This window comes from Crinia signifera, chromosome 5 (assembly GCF_055691185.1).
Source record: "Crinia signifera chromosome 5, ASM5569118v1, whole genome shotgun sequence".
NCBI lineage: Eukaryota > Metazoa > Chordata > Amphibia > Anura > Myobatrachidae > Crinia > Crinia signifera.
The window spans coordinates 201,733,919-201,754,071 of record NC_139221.1 but is presented as its reverse complement, the minus strand read 5'-3'; the positions used below and the strand labels follow the sequence as shown (position 1 = coordinate 201,754,071).

Below are 20,153 nucleotides of genomic sequence, written 5' to 3'. Positions count from 1 at the left end.
GTCCAGCACCGGCACCGCATCGCAAGGGACAGCTCTTATCGCAAGAGCTGTCCCTTGCGTTAATAACGGCATATGTTACAGCATATGCCGTTATTAATAATGCGGTAGCCGGCGATAATGGGCGCGGATGTTACAACATCCCGCCCTTTGTCAGATTAATTGACCCAATCCACCTGAATTGGGTCAAATCTGACAAAATCTCACAAGTGTAAGGGGCCCTATAATATTGACCCTTCCCAGATCCAGTGTTTAACAACCATACCGCATCTTTCCTCTGACCACCTGCAGACTAATTGGTGTGCATGAAGAGCTAGATAATTTATAAATGTGAAACAGGTGCTAGGAGGTTGGTGGAAAGTTAGTTGTGCTTTTGGATGCAACCAGGTAAGTTGAGGTGTGGGTGCCTTAAATAATGGCATTTCTGTTTGTGGTTTAGGAATTGTTAGTGCATCATCTTTTTTTCTATGTAATATAATTGTTGTTAATATCTTTGTGTTTTGATGTCTAAAGTGGATATTTGTAGTTGAAGTGACAAAATGTATTCATAAGGGAATTTTATCTTTATATTTTTGCGGGGTGGGGTATAGCAACACAAAGGTGCTTTGCATACTTGTCCCTTTCCATCCCAAATGTGCTGTTCTAAACTGAAGAGAACGTGTAATGCTCCTCTCTGTTACTTATCTTTGCAGCCACTGCAATATTTTCTTCAGTTTCTTCATTTATGTTCTGATGTGTAATCCACTTCACCAGTATAAAGCCCCGTACACACGGGGTGAGATATTTTGCTCTGCAATAGAGGGGCAGATTTATTAAGCTTGTAGAAGTGATAAAGTGTCTGGTTTTTATCACCGGCCAATCAGCTCCTAACTGTGAAGTTACAGGGTTGGTTTGAAAAATGACAGTTTGGAGCTGATTGGCCGATGATAAAAACCAGACCCTTTATCACTTCACCGAGCTTAATAAATCTGCGCCTGAGTACCTGTAGTGCTAACACTTTTTGTTTTCTGACTGACTCCCCACCCTTAGGGGGCTGTTTTCTATAAGATTTATTATGGTCTTATTTCTGCTAAAGGTACAAGTTTTGTAGTTGGTAGAAGCTGTTTAACTATGTGTGTGTGTTGGTGGTGGGTTTTCTTTTTTTTTTTTGTCTTGCTTTTATGTTGGAAACTGAGGTTTTTTTGTGTTGTGTATAAAGATTTCAGCAGCTCATACCCTTTTACTAAAAAATATTTGGTGTTTTTATATAACATGCTAGTAGGACACTTATTAATTACACAGGTTCTTTGGCTGGCTAACCTAAAGACTCCATTTCACCTGGTTTAATCAGCCACAGTACCTGTGTAGGATAAAAGTGATGAGGTGGTAACCCTACTAGAGTGTATAGACAATGCTGATGGGGAGAATCTCTGGGTTGAAAATTGCTCAGTGCCTTACATTTTTTTTTTTTTTTGGTGGGGGGTGTGTGGACGGCTTTCCATAGCTATCTGATACGATCCGATGAGTGGCCACCAGTCCAGCGCGTCAGAAGTCACTGCCAGCCCGTACGCAGCTTTCAACTCAAATCAACGAGTGTGTATGAGCCTAGGTTGCATGTCTGTGTGTGATCCTCAATAGGGACTAAAACCTCATCAAATTATATAAACTTTTAGTCAATGGTGGTAGATGGCTCTTTCTATCCCTGCGCCTGGTGGAAACTGGCGCTGAGTTTATGTGCAGTGTCGCCTTTCCCTGAAGGAGCATTTCTCAAATGTGAAATCTCCTAAAATACCAGAGAAGTAACTTGCAGAGAGTGTGGTCATCACCTGTCATGTGGCGTTTCCTACATACACAGTGGAGATATTTTCATTAAAAATAAAAAAAGATCTGCTGCAGCAATGATTAAAACACTGTGGGGGGAAATATTTTGATTATCTGATGACAATCTAATGATCATACTTGCCTTCTTTTGAAAACTAGTTTCAGGGAGATTATAGTTGGAAATAGACTTTTGCACAGTGCCCCATTGAGGGGGCATTTTATGCTCCACCCAAACGGCATGTCTAGTTCCATATGGAGAGATTGTGAATAGAGATTGTGAACGCGGCACCTAGAAGCGTCGGTGTGCACTGCTACATCTGAGAGGCATCTTTTAAAATGACCTATATACAAATGTAGATGAGCCCCAAAGCAGTTAGTAAGAGTTACTATACTTGCTAAAGTGCTGGGAAATGGTGCTGATGATTCAATGTAAATGTATCTATCTCTCATTCCTTTCTCCCCAAAAATGTAACAGTGTAATGTGGGCTAGGTGAAATGATGGAGATTGCTATACTAATGAGGGAGAGAGGGAGATAGCTCCTATTTCAGTGAGTCTCCTGCAGAATGCAGGAGGGTAGGCAGCTATGCTAATGATGGGGGATCTATTGATAAAGCTGTTTTGCATAGTCAGATCTATAGCCTGGTTATGTAAACGCCTAGTGCAGGAGCGTTTGCAGTGGCTGTTTAGCCTTTTGTAAAATCATAATAATTATTATTATTATTATGTATGTTTATGCCATCATCTAGCTGTATGCATATCTTCCGAGCCCCTGTAAATTGATGCTGATTTCATGTGCAGTGTCAGTTTCTCAGAAGTCTCTGGCTGGAATGCAATTTGCAGGGTTCACGGTTACTACTGTTGTCTTTCGAGTTGCACAAAGTATGTAACAAAATGAAGACACGTGGAGGCGGAGTACACATGAAATATTCTGTATTCCTAATCCTGTTTGGGATTAATTGCTTGGAATCTTGGAGACTGACTTCTGATGGCTACCATACCACCATCTTTGGTGTTACCAGCTCCTTTCTATGAAGGTGTACTGCTCATCTTACACTTATCTTTGCAGACCCTACAATATTTTCTTCAGTTAAAGTGATCATTTATAATCTGATCAGCAGTGTAGCCAGGGCCAGCGCCACCACTAGGCAGCTTTTAACCCCTTCCCGCCCGCGGACGTACCGGTACGTCACGGCAGCGGGGTAGTTCGCGCACCTTGCCGTACCGGTACGTCCCCGCCGTGTCATGTCGCCTTGTCAAGTGACAAGGCGACATAGTAAAGATGGCTGCTGTCATCGACAGCAGCCGATCGTGTCAGTGCGCCGGCGGGCCAGAGTGGTCCCGCCCCGCCGATCGCTGTGATTGGTCAGTCAGGACTGACTGACCAATCATAGCCTTTCTATTGAAAAAGGGATGTTTTGCTTCTCTTCCCGGGCTCACTCGTGTTAGAGCCTCTGAAGGAGAAACTGTGTCAGAGCTGTGTTAGAGTTTAGGCTGTGTAAAATTGCGCTGATCACCACATTACCCCTGCCTATATCACCCTCCCTGTGGTCATCTGTGCTGTGATCACCCTCCCTGTGGTCATCTGTGCTGTGATCACCCTCCCTGTGGTCATCTGTGCTGGGATCACCCTCCCTGTGGTCACCCCTGCCTATATCACCCTCCCTGTGGTCATCTGTGCTGGGATCACCCTCCCTGTGGTCATCTGTGCTGTGATCACCCTCCCTGTGGTCATCTGTGCTGTGGTCATCTGTGCTGTGATCACCCTCCCTGTGGTCATCTGTGCTGGGATCACCCTCCCTGTGGTCATCTGTGCTGGGATCACCCTCCCTGTGGTCATCTGTGCTGGGATCACCCTCCCTGTAGTCACCACCTAATTTTGTGTGTTGTGATCCGTATAATTTTTCTGTACCTTATTCGTACCCCATAATTTTTCGGTGCATTTGTACCCCATAATTTTTTCTCTGCGTTATTCGTACCCCATAATTCTTCAGTGCATTTGTACCCCATAATTTTTTCTGTGCGTTACTCGTACCCCACAATTTTTCGGTGCATTTGTACCCCATAATTTTTTCTGTGCGTTATTCGTACCCCATAATTTTTCGGTGCATTTGTACCCCATAATTTTTTCCTGTGCGTTACTCGTACCCCATAATTTTTCGGTGCATTTGTACCCCATAATTTTTTCTGTGCGTTACTTGTACCCCATAATTTTTCAGTGCATTTGTACCCCATAATTTTTCAGTGCTACAAAACCCCACACGTGTTGAAGCACCTCATAAATATACACCAATAAAACTATGGCCCAACGAACATATACTGCCGAGGAGGCATACGCGTTTCTGGCCTCTGAAACTGAGTCTGCTAGCGAGGATGAGACAAATTTCCGTTTGTCATCCTCTTCATCATCTAGTGACTCTGATGAACCCCCGAGGAGGCAACGCAGGACTCCCAATGCAGTAGTCGAGTCCTCTGACCCCACATGGACAACCCCTGAAAACTACGTACCCCAGGTCCCTGAGTTCACAGGGAATCCAGGAATACAATTCAATTCAGCAGGGTTCAGAGAGCTGGACTTAATTTTTTTTTTAGTGATGATTTAGTTGATCTAATGGTCACCCAGACTAATGTTTATGCCCAACAATTTATTGAGCAAAACCCCACCTCTAATTATGCCCAGCCCCTCAAGTGGACCCCTGTACATAAAAATGAAATGGTTATATTTTGGGGCCTTGTACTGTGCATGGGGCTAGTGAAGAAGCCCACGATTAGGTCCTACTGGAGCACAGACATCTTATACAATACACCAATGTTCCGTGTGGCTATGTCAAGGACCTGCTTCGAAGCGATCCTTAGGTTTCTCCATTATAGGGATAATGCACAGTGCCCACCCCAGGATGACCCCAATTATGACCGGTTATATAAACTTAGACCCCTAATAGACCATTTTAGTACCAAGTTTGCCTAGGCATACATCCCCGAGAAGCACATTTCAATAGATGAGTCCCTGGTACATTTCAAAGGGAGGCTCCAATTCCGCCAGTACCTGCCAAGTAAGAGGGCAAGGTATGGCGTGAAGATGTACAAGCTGTGTGAGAGTACATCAGGGTACACACACAAATTTAGGATATATGAAGGTACAGACACAAAAATAGACCCCCCACAATGCCCCCCCTTACTCGGAATTAGTGGGAAGATAGTGTGGGATTTGGTGCACCCACTGCTGGACCAGGGATACCACCTGTACCTGGATAATTTCTATACCAGCGTCCCACTATTCAAAAGCCTCGCTTCCAGAAGTACTGTGGCATGCGGCACTGCACGTAAAAATAATAGAAGCCTCCCTAGGTCGCTGCTTGGGCAAACACTTAGAAGGGGCGAGAGCAGGGCATTATGCAGCGACAATGTACTGTGTGTCAAGTATAGGGACAAGAGAGATGTCCTTATCTTGACAACAGTGCATGGCCATAGCAGCACCCCTGTCCCAGTGCGGGGCACAAGTACCGAAACCTCAAAACCCAACTGCATTGTGGATTATAATAGGTACATGGGGGGGGGGTCGACCTGTCGATCAAGTGCTGAAGCCTTACAGTGCCATGAGAAAAACAAGGTTCTGGTATAAAAAATTAGCTGCACACATAGTACAAATGGCACTGTACAACGCATTTGTACTACATCGATGTGCAGGCCAAAGGGGGACATTCCTGGAGTACCAAGAGGCAGTAATAAAGGCCCTTATTTTTGGCAACCAGGAACAGGGGGGCCCTAGTACTTCTGGAAGCGAGGCCTCGCAAATTGTACCAGGGCAACATTTTCCGAGTGAAGTCCCCCACACTGGAAAGAAAGGAAGGTCCCAGAAACCATGTAGAGTATGCTACAAAAAGGGGATAAGAAAGGACACAACTTAACAATGTGAAACCTGCCCCACACAACCCGGCTTGTGTATCAAAGATTGTTTTAAGATATATCACACTTCCCTTGAATTTTAATGTACTCCACACAGCTTGTACAAAGAGCCGCATGCCATTACCTTCCCTTCTGAGTCTTGCCATGTGTCCAAACAGAAATTTACAAACACATATATGCTATTGCCATACTCAGGAGAAAAAGCACCCCATAATATGTTACACAATTTCTCCTATTAACCCTTGTGAAAATGGCACATTTTGATCTAAAGCTACATATTAATCAAAAAAATTAGTTTTTTTTTATTTTCACAGCCCATAACAATTTGACAACACCAGTGGGGTCAAAATGCTCACTACGGCCGTAAGTGAGTTCCATGAGGGGGGCTAGTAACAAAAATGTATCAATTGCTTGGGATTTCCACTGCACAGGTACAATATGGGCTCTGCAAATGCAAGATGGCGCCCGAAAACCATTCCAGCAAACTCTGTGATAAAATGGCACTCCTTCCCTTCTGAAGCCTGCTGTCTGCCCAAATAGCGTTTTACAACCATATATGGGGTATTGCCATACTCAGGAGAAATTGTGTAACAAATTTTGGGGTGCTTTTTCTACTATTGCCCTTTGTGGAAGTATAAAATTATGGGGTGAATCTACAAATTAATGGAAAAAATGACATTTTTCATTTTCACGTATCGATGCCTAACAATTTGACAAAACACCAGTGGGGTCAAAGTACTCACTATACCCATAGTTGAATTCCCTGAGGGGTGTAGTTTGCAAAATGGGGTCACTTGTGGGGGGTTCCACTGTATTGGTGCTTCGGGGGTCTTGCTAATGCGACATAGCACCCACCATTCATTCCACCAGAATCTGTGCTGCAAAATCAAAATATCACTCCTTCCCTTCTGAGTCCTGCCATGCACCCAAATGGTATTTTTTGGTCACATATGAGGCATTGCCGTACTCTGGAGAAATTGCGGCACAGATTTTGGGGTGCTTTGTCTCCTTCATTCCTTGTGAAAATGAAAAATTTTGAGCCAGAACTGCATTTTTGTGTAAAAAATGTATTGCATTTTCACAGCCCAGTTGTACCAAAATTGGTGAAACCCCTTGGGGTTTGAAATGTACACTATACCCCTAGATAAATTCCCTGAGGGGTGTAGTTTGCAAAATGGGGTCACTTGTGGGGGAGGTTCCTAACTTTTAGCATCTTATGGTGCCTAGAAACCTACATGGTGCATAAAAAATAATCTCCTTAAAAGGAGGCTCCAAAATCAAGTAGGTGCTGCTTCTATTATGAAGCCTGTGGTTTGGTCAACGTGCACGCTAGGGCCACATATAGGATATTTATGAAAACAAAAGAATTGGGGGAATCAATTTTTAGTCACATTTCTCTAGTAAAATCTACTGTGTTCCTTAGAAAAATGTATTAAAATTGAAAATCTGCTAAAAAAATGAAATTTTGAAATTTCACCTACACTTTGTTTTAATTCCTGTGAAACACCTAAAGGGTTAACAAACTTCCAAAATGCTGCTTTGAATACTGTGAGGGGTGCAGTTTTTGAAATGGCATCATTTATGGGGGTGTCTCACATACAAGTCCCTCAAAGTCACATCAGAACTGAACTGGTCCCTAAAAAAATCAGTGTTTGAAATTTTCTTGAGAATTTGCTATTTATATTTTAAGCCTCCTAGTGTCCAAAAAAATTAAAAGGAGGTTGAAATAATGATGGCAACATAAAGTAGACATATGGTCTTTGTTAGTTATTAACTATTTTGAGTGGTACGATTATTTGTCTCACAAGCAGAAAATTTAACATTTTGCAAATTGCTAAATTTTCAATTTTTTTTCCAAATTTTGTTTTTTTTCACAAAAAAACACAGACTGTATCGACCAAAATTTGCCACTAACTTAAAAGTACAATGTGTCACGAGAAAACAATCTCAAAATCAGTTGGATAAGTAAAAGCATTAGAAAGTTATTCCCACATAAATTGACACATGTCTGATTTGAAAAATAGGGCTGCGTCCTTTGGGCTCAAATAGGCCGCGTCCTTAAGGGGTTAAGCATTTGCCTAGGGTGCCGGCCACTGCAGGGCAGCAGTTAGGAGCAGGTCCCTGTGAATGGAGGTGAGCGGCAACTCCTCCCACCCCACCCCCCTGGAGTGACTCGGCGGGGCTGCCGCATCACCCCCGTGGAGTTACTCGCTGCATCACCCCCTGACCATGCCACCTCTCGTTGAGTGTATCGGTGGCCCGTGCCGCATCACCTTCCCCAGTGGAGCAACCCCCTTCCCTCTTTTGGAGAGAAGAGTGGTATTATCATATACCTCCACTCCTTACTCTGATATAAGCAGTGTAATCTTGCTCACTCTGGGTGGGAGAAGAGGAGGCGCTGCCACAGGTTGGTGCTATACTCTCCCTTCTAGGTGTATATTTTGCATAACTAAAGTAGATAGAATCAGGGCCGGATTTGTCACTAGGCCCGTGAGGCACGGGCCCAGGGGCGGCACCTATCATGGGCGGCAGCCGCCAGGCAGGCACCTTCTGCTGTCACCCATTATGTCAGTCTGACACTTTTACAGAGCGCCTGCTTGCCGCGGCTCCTCAGTGCAGGGAGGAGCTCTCTGCATCCCCACTGCCTGTGTGTGCGCTCAGCTCTGCTGCTGCTGTTGGCTGCCGCTGTATTTATCCTACTCTAGGTAACGGCACCGGCAGCCTGAAGCTATAGTTCTGTGTCCCCGAGTCCCTCCCTCCCTCCTTCAGAGCAGTTCATGCAGACAGTATGCGCCTGCTCCACACACTGACAGCCTGAAACTCCGGAGGAGTCTGCCCAGTGCCCACACAGGCTGTGAAAAACTGCTATTTACTAGTGTGTTACTTTTGTTCCTTGCAAGAGGCAAGGAACTATTCTCTGTGCAGAATACCGAGCCCTCCCACCCCTCATATTGCTGCTGCACGGAGAGGAATGTGTCCGGAGCAGACACTTTAACTGTTTGCATCATTTCTGTTAACAGTAAGTGCCACTAAATTTTCTGGTTAAAAGTGTGTGCCTCTGTTTACAAGAGCTAATTGTTGTGTGTTTCCAACACCAGTGTACTGGTGTTGTTTTTTTATTATTGTGTGTGTATGTATGTATGTATGTATGTATGTATATTTTGCAGGTGCACATATACATATCCAGGGGGGGGGGGGGGTGTTTACACCACAGCACTGCAGCCAGGAACCTCATGCTCCTGATTACTGTATTGATTGACCAATAAGATTTCTATCAAGATGCCCACTAAGATTTCACAGATGCCCGCAACTACATCCACATTCGCGGCATTGGCGAAAAAGTCAGATTATGGTCACTCAGAATAGACATGAGCTGAGAGGCCAGAGATGTGTTTCCTGCATAAAGGATCTACGTTGGCAGCTGCTTTACACCCTAAAAATGGTCCTAACTCACCATCTGTAGGCATTCCTTTACCTTTCCCAAAATGTCCGCATCCTGTGAATCACATGCTAATGAATCCTCACTACGAGCATAACCCAAAATCAGTTCCTGTACATTGCACCAGTGACGCATATGCAGTGTGCCTATAATTATTCACTTGCTAAATTTTGGCATAGTGTACACCTGAGCCAGGGCTCTAAACAAAAATTTCTGATTTAACAAAGAACTTTCTAGACTTTTAACAATCTCCTTACAAAAAAGTTCAGTATGCACATGTAAAAATATTACTAGTAATACTGAAAGAGCATTCCAGTGATACTACTACATTTACCTAGCAAGTTACATAGGGCTCTCTCATACTTTGTTAAAAAAAGATCAATATATTTTGCATAAAACTACCCGGGGGGGGGGGGGGGGGGGCAAAAATGTTGTGCCTAGGGGCGGCCTGACCCCTAAATTCACCCCTGGATAGAATATTTAACTTTTTTTTTGCAGGTAAAATGAACACTGCAGCGCCTCCTCCAGAAAATGGGCAGTATTCTACATCTCAACAGAGACCTTTCTTCTATGCTCAGCCAACAGCACAACTACCTTTCCCAAATCCTTGGTACCTGAGTCAACTCTACAATCCATATTGTGTCCCCAGTACAGGTAGGTTTGTTGCTATAAATTGAACTTCCTAATACTCATGAAGGTTATGATCTGTGCATTTTACCAAGATGGTTAAAGTAACCAAGAACAAAGGCTTATTTAAAGCTCCTTCAATTTACTATAAAATGTGCAATTTTTCTATAAAATGTGCAAATATGCAATTCTCAAGTTTTTCATTTAATGGACCCTTTATATGCCTTTAACTCCTTTGGTGGTTTGACCTGAAATTTCCCCGGCTGCGCTGCAGGAGCGGGCTCCAGACAAATTTCCATGCATGGCGTACCACACCCCCCCCCCCTCCCCCCATGTCACTAATATTCTCCCCAGCCGATCAGGGCCACTCTGGGTGGATTAAGGAGGCTCAGCTGTTCATGTGTTTGAGCAAATTAATGCATGAATGGCTGAGTGCTCGAATACCCGAGCCCACCCAAGCGGCCATAAACAGCCGAAGCTGGCAGCAGCAGCCCCAGGGGAGCAGGGGCTGCTGCAGAAAGCAGTGGCTGCCCCATATGCAGTGAGTATTTCTGGGGCAGGAAAAACCTTCCCTAGTAGGTTTGTCCTGCCCCAGGAAAACCCATAACTCCAGAAGTTAAGGGTCCACTTAAGGGAGTCTGTTTATTGTCATATTTAGTTCCGCCAAGGGGGGTTCGAGTGGGTACCTTTTGCCTGGGTCCCATGTAAGGGAGTCTGTTTTTTGTCATATTTAGTGCCGCCAAGGGGGGTTGGAGTGGGTAACTTTTGCCTGGGTCCCATGTCCACCCCCCCCACCCCCCCCCCACTGCAGAGACCAGGCAGTGGGAGTAGAGAGCAGAGTAGAGAGAGGGGGGGAGAGGCAGCAGCTGCCTGTGCATCGGCACACAGCCTGCACCTCCTGCAAATTAAATTTTTTTTACAGGGGTGTAGCCATGCCCCTCCTGTTGACCCCGCCCCTTTTTTTTTTACCAGGGCACGGCGGTGCTTTTAGCAGCCTTGGCTTTATCCTGAAAGTTTGTAAGCTTTCCAACGACTTATCACAATGCATGAAAACAGAAATAGCATGGACCCTTAAAATGGGACCCTTAAGATGGCACCCTTAAGGTGTCCTCTGTTTAAACCCATCTTTGAACTTAGATTGTCCCTTTAAGGTAATGTGTAAAGTTTGAAGACTTTTAGTCAGTTATTGTGGAACATCCATACCATACACACATTGTTAAATTTATAGTTATGTAGATGTGTTTAGAAATTGTGTTACTTTTTATATTAATATATTTTTCTTCTCCACTTCAGGCTTCAGAGGTGGAAATCCCTACTACCCATATTACTCTGTTGCACTCCATGAGTACCCTGGATTTTATGTCCCCCAGCATCAAATGAACATGAGAATGAACAGAAGACCTAATTTTAATCCCAATCCACCTTCTCCTATGTTTTACCATGCCACGAGGTTTAGGCATTACAGCAGCCCAGGGAGAAGAACCGAAACCAAAGAAACCCAGACAGACCCAAGGCAGCAAGAATGTGTAACCAAAAAGCAACTGGTTACAGAAAGTAAAGGCTGTGATGCAGGAAACCTGGTATCCAATTCTTCTGGCATTAGCACAGAGCATGAAAATAACTCTGAAAATGTTGAGGTGACAGTGTCACCAGTGACGGCTCTGCCAGAAAGAGACTTTCACAAAAATGCTTGTAACTCATCACAGTACCGAAACATGCCTCCAGGAAGCTATGCGTATGAGAAAGAGGAGGTAAGAATAGAGTATGGAAGTGGTTCCCCTGCTGCTATACAGATGTGGAAATCGTATAAAGAAACAATACCTATATACGATGTGGCAGTTGTTAAAGAGATACCAGACAATGTAGTGCAGCGGGATCTGTATTGTGAGGGTGTGTTGTATGGCCCTCGTCCAGAAGGAGAAGAGATTGCAGTGCAGAGTGTCTCCTTCTCTAACAAAGATGAGTGTAAACAGTCTTCTTCTGTACTCTGCCTTGATACTGTACAAGAAACAGGAACTCTGCCTTCACTTGTGCAAAACAGAGAGCAGAGGATTGAAACTAGTAAACCAGCTAAGCAGAGTCTGAAATTAAAGGCCTCTGAAGAGGGTGAATCTCAGTCTGTGCTGGTGGAATATGCTGACATTGTTCACCCTGGTTTCAATGCCCAAGACGATGCCAAAGAAGACTCGGAGGGAAGTTATACTTCTGAAGAGGCCAGTGAAGAACTGTTATTTGAACCTGATGTATGTCCAGAAAATTTAATTCAGAGCCAGTCTTTATGTAATGGAGAGATAAAGGTAGCAAATACTAGTGTGTGGGCAGATGACTCTGTGCAGAAGATCCTCCCTTCCCAAAGTTGGCTGGCTTGCTTTGAGAATGCAGAAAATAACTATGATTATGATTTTTATATGTCTCAGAGGAAGCAAAAGCGACCAAGCATATTAAGTGTAACCTCTGAGGAGCTTTCTTCCAGAGATGAAGGGTCATCTATGGATAATGCCTCAGTTTCTTACTTTGTCCCTGATTATATGCTGAGGAAAGGTTTGTATGCATTCCGAAAAAATGTTGAAAGCTCGGGGAGGGAGAGAATTCAAAGCAGTGGCTCTCTGAAAGAAGAGATGCCTGTGAAGCATGCCAGTTGCCAATACAGTTCAAGGGTGAAGGCTAAAGATGTTTCAAGCAAAAGCCGGCCAATTGGTGTGCCTGTAAGAGGTTTAAGCAAGAAGAAACTATTTTCTGTTAAGAAGAAACCAAGAAAAAGCCAGTCACTGTCTGAACCAGAAGATTCAGAGGAATATTGGGTATTGGAGGAAGAGAACTTGCACGGTTTTGATTTAGATGACCAGAGTGAAGATGAAGAATATTACTTTGAGGAAAACCTACCAAAGCAGCAGCTAGACCTTAGCAAAAGTAACTTCTTTAAGCAAATTGCTCAGAAAAGGATTCTATGGAAACCTCCAAAGGGGGCATTTCCAGCCCAACTTATTGGGTGGCCAGTCAAAGAAAAGCTTAAAGTGAAGAAAAAGGATGCATGTGAAGCCTCGGAGCAGGTGCATCGACTAAAGCAGTGTGACTATGGCAGCTATGAAAAGTCCGATCGAGGATACAAAGAGGTGTCTGAACAGAAGAAATCCCTGTCGAAACCAGTGGGTGGTAAGTTAATTCGTGAAGAATCTTCTGCATATGGTCTTCCTCCCTGTACACCGCTAACTTTTGCAAAGTCTGCGGATTGGAAAAGTCTTCAGTGGAAAGATTTTATGAATTTAAAAATTGTATTGATATCAGACGGCTTCAGTCATCTTTGGCATTCTGTTCAAGAAACCTATGTATTTGTTCTTCCTCGTGAGCAACTGAAATGTTTATGAACCCATTGCAAGTCCACACAGTGAAGTGACATTATCCTGTGTGACATGGAAGCTATGCTAATTTGTTTCTATGGTTAATTCAGTATGCTTGGGTGTAATAACTTGGCTTGTATAGTCCTATCATACTGTAAAAGAGGTTGGTTGCCAAATTAGTTCAAGTCTTGTCACTTGCATGTCTCATTATTTATTTGCGTTAATTAGGAAAACCTCAAAAGAAAACCTCTGGGGCAACTGTTGAAGAGTACTGGGTTGGAAGAGGTGCTAAGCCCAAATTCTGCAAACCTACATATTATCTGCAAGATCCACCCAAAATCAAAGAGCAAGGTATTGAAGCTGTTTAAAATTTACACTTTGATATTAAGGCTGTGATACGGTTGTCTGTTAAATATAATGGTTACTTTATATACGTTCCTGTAACTTTGCCCTGTTCCTGAGACAAAGGTTTAAAGATACTTTTCCATTTCAAGAACCTTTCTAAATCCTTCAAATCTTGCAATTGATTTTAGGGATGGCTCAAAGGTCTTAAGTTCTTTCCTGCCAAAAGATGTTATAATAAACAGGTAAGTAATCCCTTCACCAGCGCTCCCAATATAAACCAAGGTTACTGCTTTTTGTGTTCTTGTGTTACTTTACCCTTTCAATCAGGGGTGGAGAAGTTCTCCCGGTGACCCTCCAAAATATGCTGTGCTTTCTTCTGATTCTCCTCACCAGAGGTTCCCAAGTGCAGTTATCAAGACTCTCCAAAGTAGAGGTACTTAAAACATCTACTGTTGGAGTGCCTTGGGAACCTCCTGAAGAGAATCGTCAGAAGAAAGCACAGCATATTTTTAGTCACCAGGAGAACTTGGTTATTCATCCTTTCAATCAGGGGTGGAGATGTAACCTTGGTTTATATTGGGAGCGCTAGTGAAGGCATTACTTACCTGCTTGCTCTACTGTTTGGGTTACTATGGGACATAAACCTTTATGTCCCTAAACATCAATCGGGGCTGCCAAGAGAAATCCTGGGCCCTGTTACAACAACTTCCTGGGGCCCCCACAGACAGAGGTCCTCTGCGGAGCTGTTATGCCACTGCTTCCAAGGTGGATACAGGGACAATAATTTAGTGATGCCTATTACACATGTCAATTTGCAAAAAAGAAAGAATGTCCTTTGCAGGTGCACCAAAGAAAAGTAAAATTTAACTTTTATTAGAGTATTTATAAAATACTGCGAGAAAACACAATAATGGCATACAAAGGTGGGGTTCACACATTAAAACTAAGGTGGCAGGCAGATGTTGCTGATAATAATTATGTAGTGTTTTGAACGTTTGAGTGTCAATCAAATGACAGTGTTTGCCTACCCACTTCTGTGCAGCGATGAGGGTCTGCAGATCCCACACGTTGCTGCTGACAGATAAATGCGTAAATGCAGATAGGAATCTCAACCCTGTGAGGCGACCAGATAATCACTGCTCCCTCAGTGTGCTGTAGAGTCTTGCATACAACCACGCTCAATATCTGACTCTGTGTGCAAGACTGAGGGAGCAGTGATTATCTGGTCAATTGACCCACTCCTATCTGTCAGCAGCAACGTGTGGGATCTGCAGACCCTCATCGCTGCACAGAAGTGGGTAGCCAAACGCTGTCATTTGATTGACACACTCAAACGTTCAAAACACAACATCTGCCTGCCACCTTAGTTTTAATGTGTGAACCCCACCTTTGTATGTCATTATTGTGTTTAAATATTTTCTCGCAGTATTTTATAAATACTCGGTACTTACGTAATATCTGAGCTCCCGTTTTTCTTATGAGACCGCGTCCCCTCGCGGGGCTCGCCACGCTTTGGGCATGGTGGCTCGCTGCGCTCGCCACACTATATAAAATCAACTCCATGCGTAGTTGGATAGTAGGGGTATGAAAAAATGGGGTGCATTTAACATGGGAGCCCAGATAATACATAAGTACCAAATACTCTAATAAAAGTTAAAATTTAACTTTTTCTTTGGTGCACCTGCAAAGGACATTCTTTCTTCTTTTTGCAAATTGGTTCAATTCCCATGTCCCAAGGTAGCACACCCCTGTCTTAAGTAATACCTACATTTATTAATATAAGGTATAGGGGTCCTAGACAATCGATTTCAGCCTTATGCGATTGACAAAACCCACCCCCCTTTTATTACACATGTCACACACCCATTACATATTCTACCACATGCCATAATGCTCATTACATGTTATGCCACACACCGTATTGGGAAGTACACATTATGCCATACACCATAATACCTATTTACATATTTTACCACATGCCATAATGCCCATTACACATGGGCTGGATTCTGCGGAGTGGGCGGTACTCCTGCGGGAGCTGGCATCTCTGACCCAGTTCCTCTGAGCACCTATAAGTATCCTTTTTTTTGCTGAGATACGGTAAACTCCAAAGTCATGTGGCAGCAGGGGCGTAACTAACTATTTATCGCCCCCCAGCCGCACGTTTATTCGGCACCCCCCACCTAACCTGCCCCCCCTTCTTGTCGGGACCTTCTGATGTCACGCGGCCGGCCGGCTCCTGCTGCTACAATGAAAACGGACTCTTAGAAAATGGCTGCCCCCATACTGCAGACAGAAAACTGTCTGCAGTATGGGGGCAGCCATTTTCTAATTGTCAGTTTTCATTGCAGCAGGAGCCGGCCGGGACCGTGACCTCAGGAAGGTCCCGACAGAGAGCCGGGCGAGACGCAGACCGCGGGTAACTATAGCCCGGCGGCGCCCCCAATTTCTCTGCGCCCCCCCCCCCCGCCACTGCGGGGGCTGCGGAGCTATAGTTACGCCACTGTGTGGCAGGCCCTGGAGTCTGAGAGTGGAACAACGCTCAGAAGGACCTCTGATGTTGCTTCCCCCACATCCGCACTCTCAATGCCGCTGCTGAACAGGTGACTCCAGCACGCTCAGACCCGGCGTACTCGCCATCAAATTTTTTTTTTAAACTGTGTCCAGACCAGGACCCCCCTGACAGGCCTGGGTAAACTGTACCTGCTTATCCCCCCTCCCCCCTTCTCGGCACCCCTGAACCCAATACTACCTGCACCTTGTGCACTAGGCATATATCCTTCTCCATTTAAATAGAAAATGTGGTACTTGTGAGTTATCTGGGCGCCCGATTTTTTGATTGTATGCCTTAAGTTAAGGCATACAATCAGATGCGATGCGATGCGATATCGCATCGCATGCGACCATCGGATGCGATGACCCGATTTTTCCATAGGAATCAATGTTAAAATGATTCCTATGGAAAAAGGGGTCCTTTTCATACCCCTACTATCCAAGTGGGCATGGAGTTGGATATAAACCTGTGGCGAGCGTAGCGAGCCACCGAGCCCGAAGCGTGGCGAGCGTAGCGAGCCCCGCGAGGGGACGGTATTCCGTGTCCCCTCGCGGGGCTCGCCACGCTTCGGGCTCGGTGGCTCGCTACGCTCGCCACAGGTTTATATCCAACTCCATGCCCACTTGGATAGTAGGGGTATGAAAAGAACCCCTTTTTCCCATTGAATTCCATGTTAAAATGTACTCAGTCCATTTTAACATTGATTCCTATGGAAAAATCGGGGCATCGCATCCGATGGTCGCATGCGATGCGATGTGCCCGATCCGACCCGATTTCGAAATCGGGCGCCCAGATAACTCACAAGTACCGAAAATGTTTAGTATCTGACCTTGTATGTACCTCTTTACATAAACCAGAGTGATCTATCTAGTCAATTAAAATTAGATGGATTCTGGCATATAACAAAGCTGCAGTGCACCTCAAAACAAGAGAACCTGTTCACTAAAGTCTAAATATTCTGTTCTTGGCCTTGACTCCCAATGTGATTCCTTTAAAAGCATGGAAGTGCATGTGCTCAAACTTCTTCGTTCTCCTAAGGCTTCCTAAATCTGCCTGCCAGTATATATGGGGGACTGTGTTCTCTAACTGAAGTATCTGTTAACTATGTTTTACTGTGGCTGAATTGCACCTCAGCACAATTAATTAGTGACATGAGTGTATATAACCTACTTTTTTTTTTGTTCTTCCCAAAAAAAAACATTTGTTGCTAATTTGTCTATCTTCTTTTTTTTTTTTTTTATGTTGTGCTAATTCCTGACAACTTTTAGACAAGCCTCCAAAAAAGAAGGGAACGTTCAAGTCTTCTAAAAGAAAACAAACAAAAACTGATACAGAAGAAATAGAGGCATGGGAGATTCCCAGATCATTTTTGTATAGAGGTATGAATGCTTCAGTTATGTCTTTAATGGTGTCTACACTCGTAGATTCAGGGTCATTTTTAATTCCACTTGGACCATATAGTCCAAATAAAATCGATAATTGTTTAAATGCAGATTTGATCCATCAGTATCAAAAGCAGAAATGGACTTGACTAGGAAGTCTATTTCTGCTTTGATCTAGGACAGCGGTTCCATGTTGCTGACAGTCAGGCTGATGCCTTTCCTAATCTCAGCCAGTGATTTAAGGAGTCTAAAGTAACAGACAATTCAACAGATTTTTAAGACTCCTTAAATGATTTTGTGCCTCCACAATGCTGCCATGTATGTGCTGTCTGCTGACTTCACAGGTGATGTGATGACCTTCTGTAAAAACTTGCTGGGGTCCTACAATTATTTTTATTGCCTGATGGGGTCCCAGAGCAAAATAGTTTGAGGACCCCTGATCTAGCAGATCGAACGGTACTTGTTTCCTAGCATGGCGCCCCCGATTTTTGATTGTAGTGCATCTTTTACAATTGTACTTTATCTTTGAGAAAGCCGCTGACACAAGTAAGCGGGAAAACGCGTAATTTCACAAAATCCTGCCAAACTGAAAGATACTGCCGGCCGGCTTATCTTCAAACTCTGCTGTGTTTGTGTCAACTTTGGAGGTACACAAAAATATATATATATATATATATATATATATATATATATATATATATATATATATATATATATATATATATATATATATATATATATATATATATATATATATATATATATATATATATATATATATATATATATATTTTTTTTTTTTTTTATACCGGACTAACTATATATAACTGTTCTTTTTCCATACTAACAACATTAGCTTGCTTATCACTACTAACCTACTTTGGGTTTGAGGCTGGAACAAGTGAAAACTTCTTTTATATCAAGAGGACATTGATCCCCTCTTCTGCACTATATGGGCTATTTTAGCATATTTTAACTAATCATTCAGGATAATCCTGATCTTTATTATTATTCTTTACTGTCTGTATATATTGTTTCATAACTGTCCATGTCTGGTATCGGCCGGTACCTATGTAATTGATTATTAAATTTTATTATTTTCATTATTACTGTTTCTGTATCTTTGAATGCTGCTAGGCAACTAATTAATTTTAGTAGAGATTGGCTTCACTTTATCCCCTGAATCCAAGCGCTTTCTTTTGGTTTTTGTTGTCTTATACAATTGCATGCAATATAGCGGCATGTGTTTCGAATTTTGATTGTACAAGCACCCTGATGGGTGCTTGTACAATGGTAAATGCACCCCCACTATCAACGCCAGCCCGAAGCATGGCGAGCGCAGCGGTACGCGTCCTCCGACCTTTTCCTACCCCCCCCCCGCTATCCACGTCGGCGTGGAGTTGATTTTAGATAGTGTGGTGAGCGCAGCGAGCCACCTAGCCCGAAGCGCGGCGAGCGGACACGGATTACTTTACATGTATTTCGCGTCCCCTCGCTGCGCTCGCCACACTATCTAAAATCCACTCCATGCTGACGTGGATAATGGGGGTATGAAAAGGTTGGAGGACGCCTACCGCCACACTTCGGGTTGGCGTTTATAGTGGGGGTGGCATTGACAATGGGGGTGCATTTAACATTGTAAGCACCCATACAATTAAAAATTTCACTGCATGCCATTTGCTGGCATGCAATGCTATGCGATATTTCATTGTACAAGCATTCCTGTTAATTTAACGGGAATATCGCATCACACACCACTAATGCGATGGGCGCCGTGCTAGGAAACAAGTACCGATCGAACACAGTCCCATGTTGCTCAATACAGCAATCGCGCATCATTGCTGGGAAAGCTGCTCATCTGCTAGTAATACCAGCAGATGAGCGGCTTTGAGGACGGCTTTACATAGCTATGCACCCCCAGCAATGAACGCCATCATCAATGTCCATACACTCTGGGCATAGTTGCCAAGTGTGTATGGACCTTAAGACCAATAAAGATTTTGCATACTTGGAGTGCTGGTAAGATTAGCTATATATTTTAATGCATACTGTAAATGCTAGAAAAATAGCATGTCAAAATTGAGTAGACTATCTTTTAATGCCATCTTGGATATGATTGTTAAAGCCACCAACACTACAGCATTGTAAAATGTAAAAATTATGTATTTTCTTCCTTGTAGGTCAAAACTTAAGAAGAGGTGGCACCAAGAAAAAGTAGTGAAGCTGCTTATTTAGTGTATTTAAAGTATATTTATTTCTTAATGTATCTGTGTGTGAGTTTTGCATGTAGCTAAAATTGTTTTACTCCTTAAAGGGAGTCCTACCTACCCACTGATTTTTGTGTAACCCTGTAGTTTTTCTATGCACCAGAGGGGAAAATTAAACTATAAATATAGAAAGGAATGAACAAGACACAATGAATTTATTGAAGTTTGACATTTTGAATATAAAAATTAAAATTTATTGAATGGCACATAACCGAAGAGGCACTTTAATGTAAATAGCACTGAAGTCACAAGTATAACAGCATTGAATAAAGTTTAATATACTTGCATATGCTGTGTGGTATATTATGGTGGCTTTTTTTTTTGTATGTTAAAATGTATTTGGTACTTGTGTATTAGCAGGGCACCCAGCTACGCTATGCTGACAACGTACCTTAGGCTATATTGTCAGCATAGCCTAGCCGGGCACCCTGCTAATATGTTCCTTTTTATACTTACTCGGCGGGGCTTGAGGGGTCGGAGGGGGGAGATACCGCCAGCAC

The 20,153-nt window shown here is 43.4% G+C and overlaps 1 protein-coding gene across 1 annotated transcript; it reads left to right on the top strand.

Annotated features, from left to right (window-relative positions):
- Positions 1–340: 340 nt before the first annotated feature.
- On the top strand, positions 341–19,940 carry LOC146080784 (uncharacterized). Its single transcript, XM_083188434.1, has 6 exons — positions 341–384; positions 9,639–9,794; positions 11,061–12,920; positions 13,334–13,456; positions 17,273–17,383; positions 19,567–19,940. Exons 1-6 carry the CDS (start codon positions 375–377, stop codon positions 19,602–19,604), a joined length of 2,298 nt encoding a protein of 765 aa, XP_083044560.1. The 5' UTR covers positions 341–374; the 3' UTR covers positions 19,605–19,940.
- The last annotated feature ends 213 nt before the right edge of the window (positions 19,941–20,153 follow it).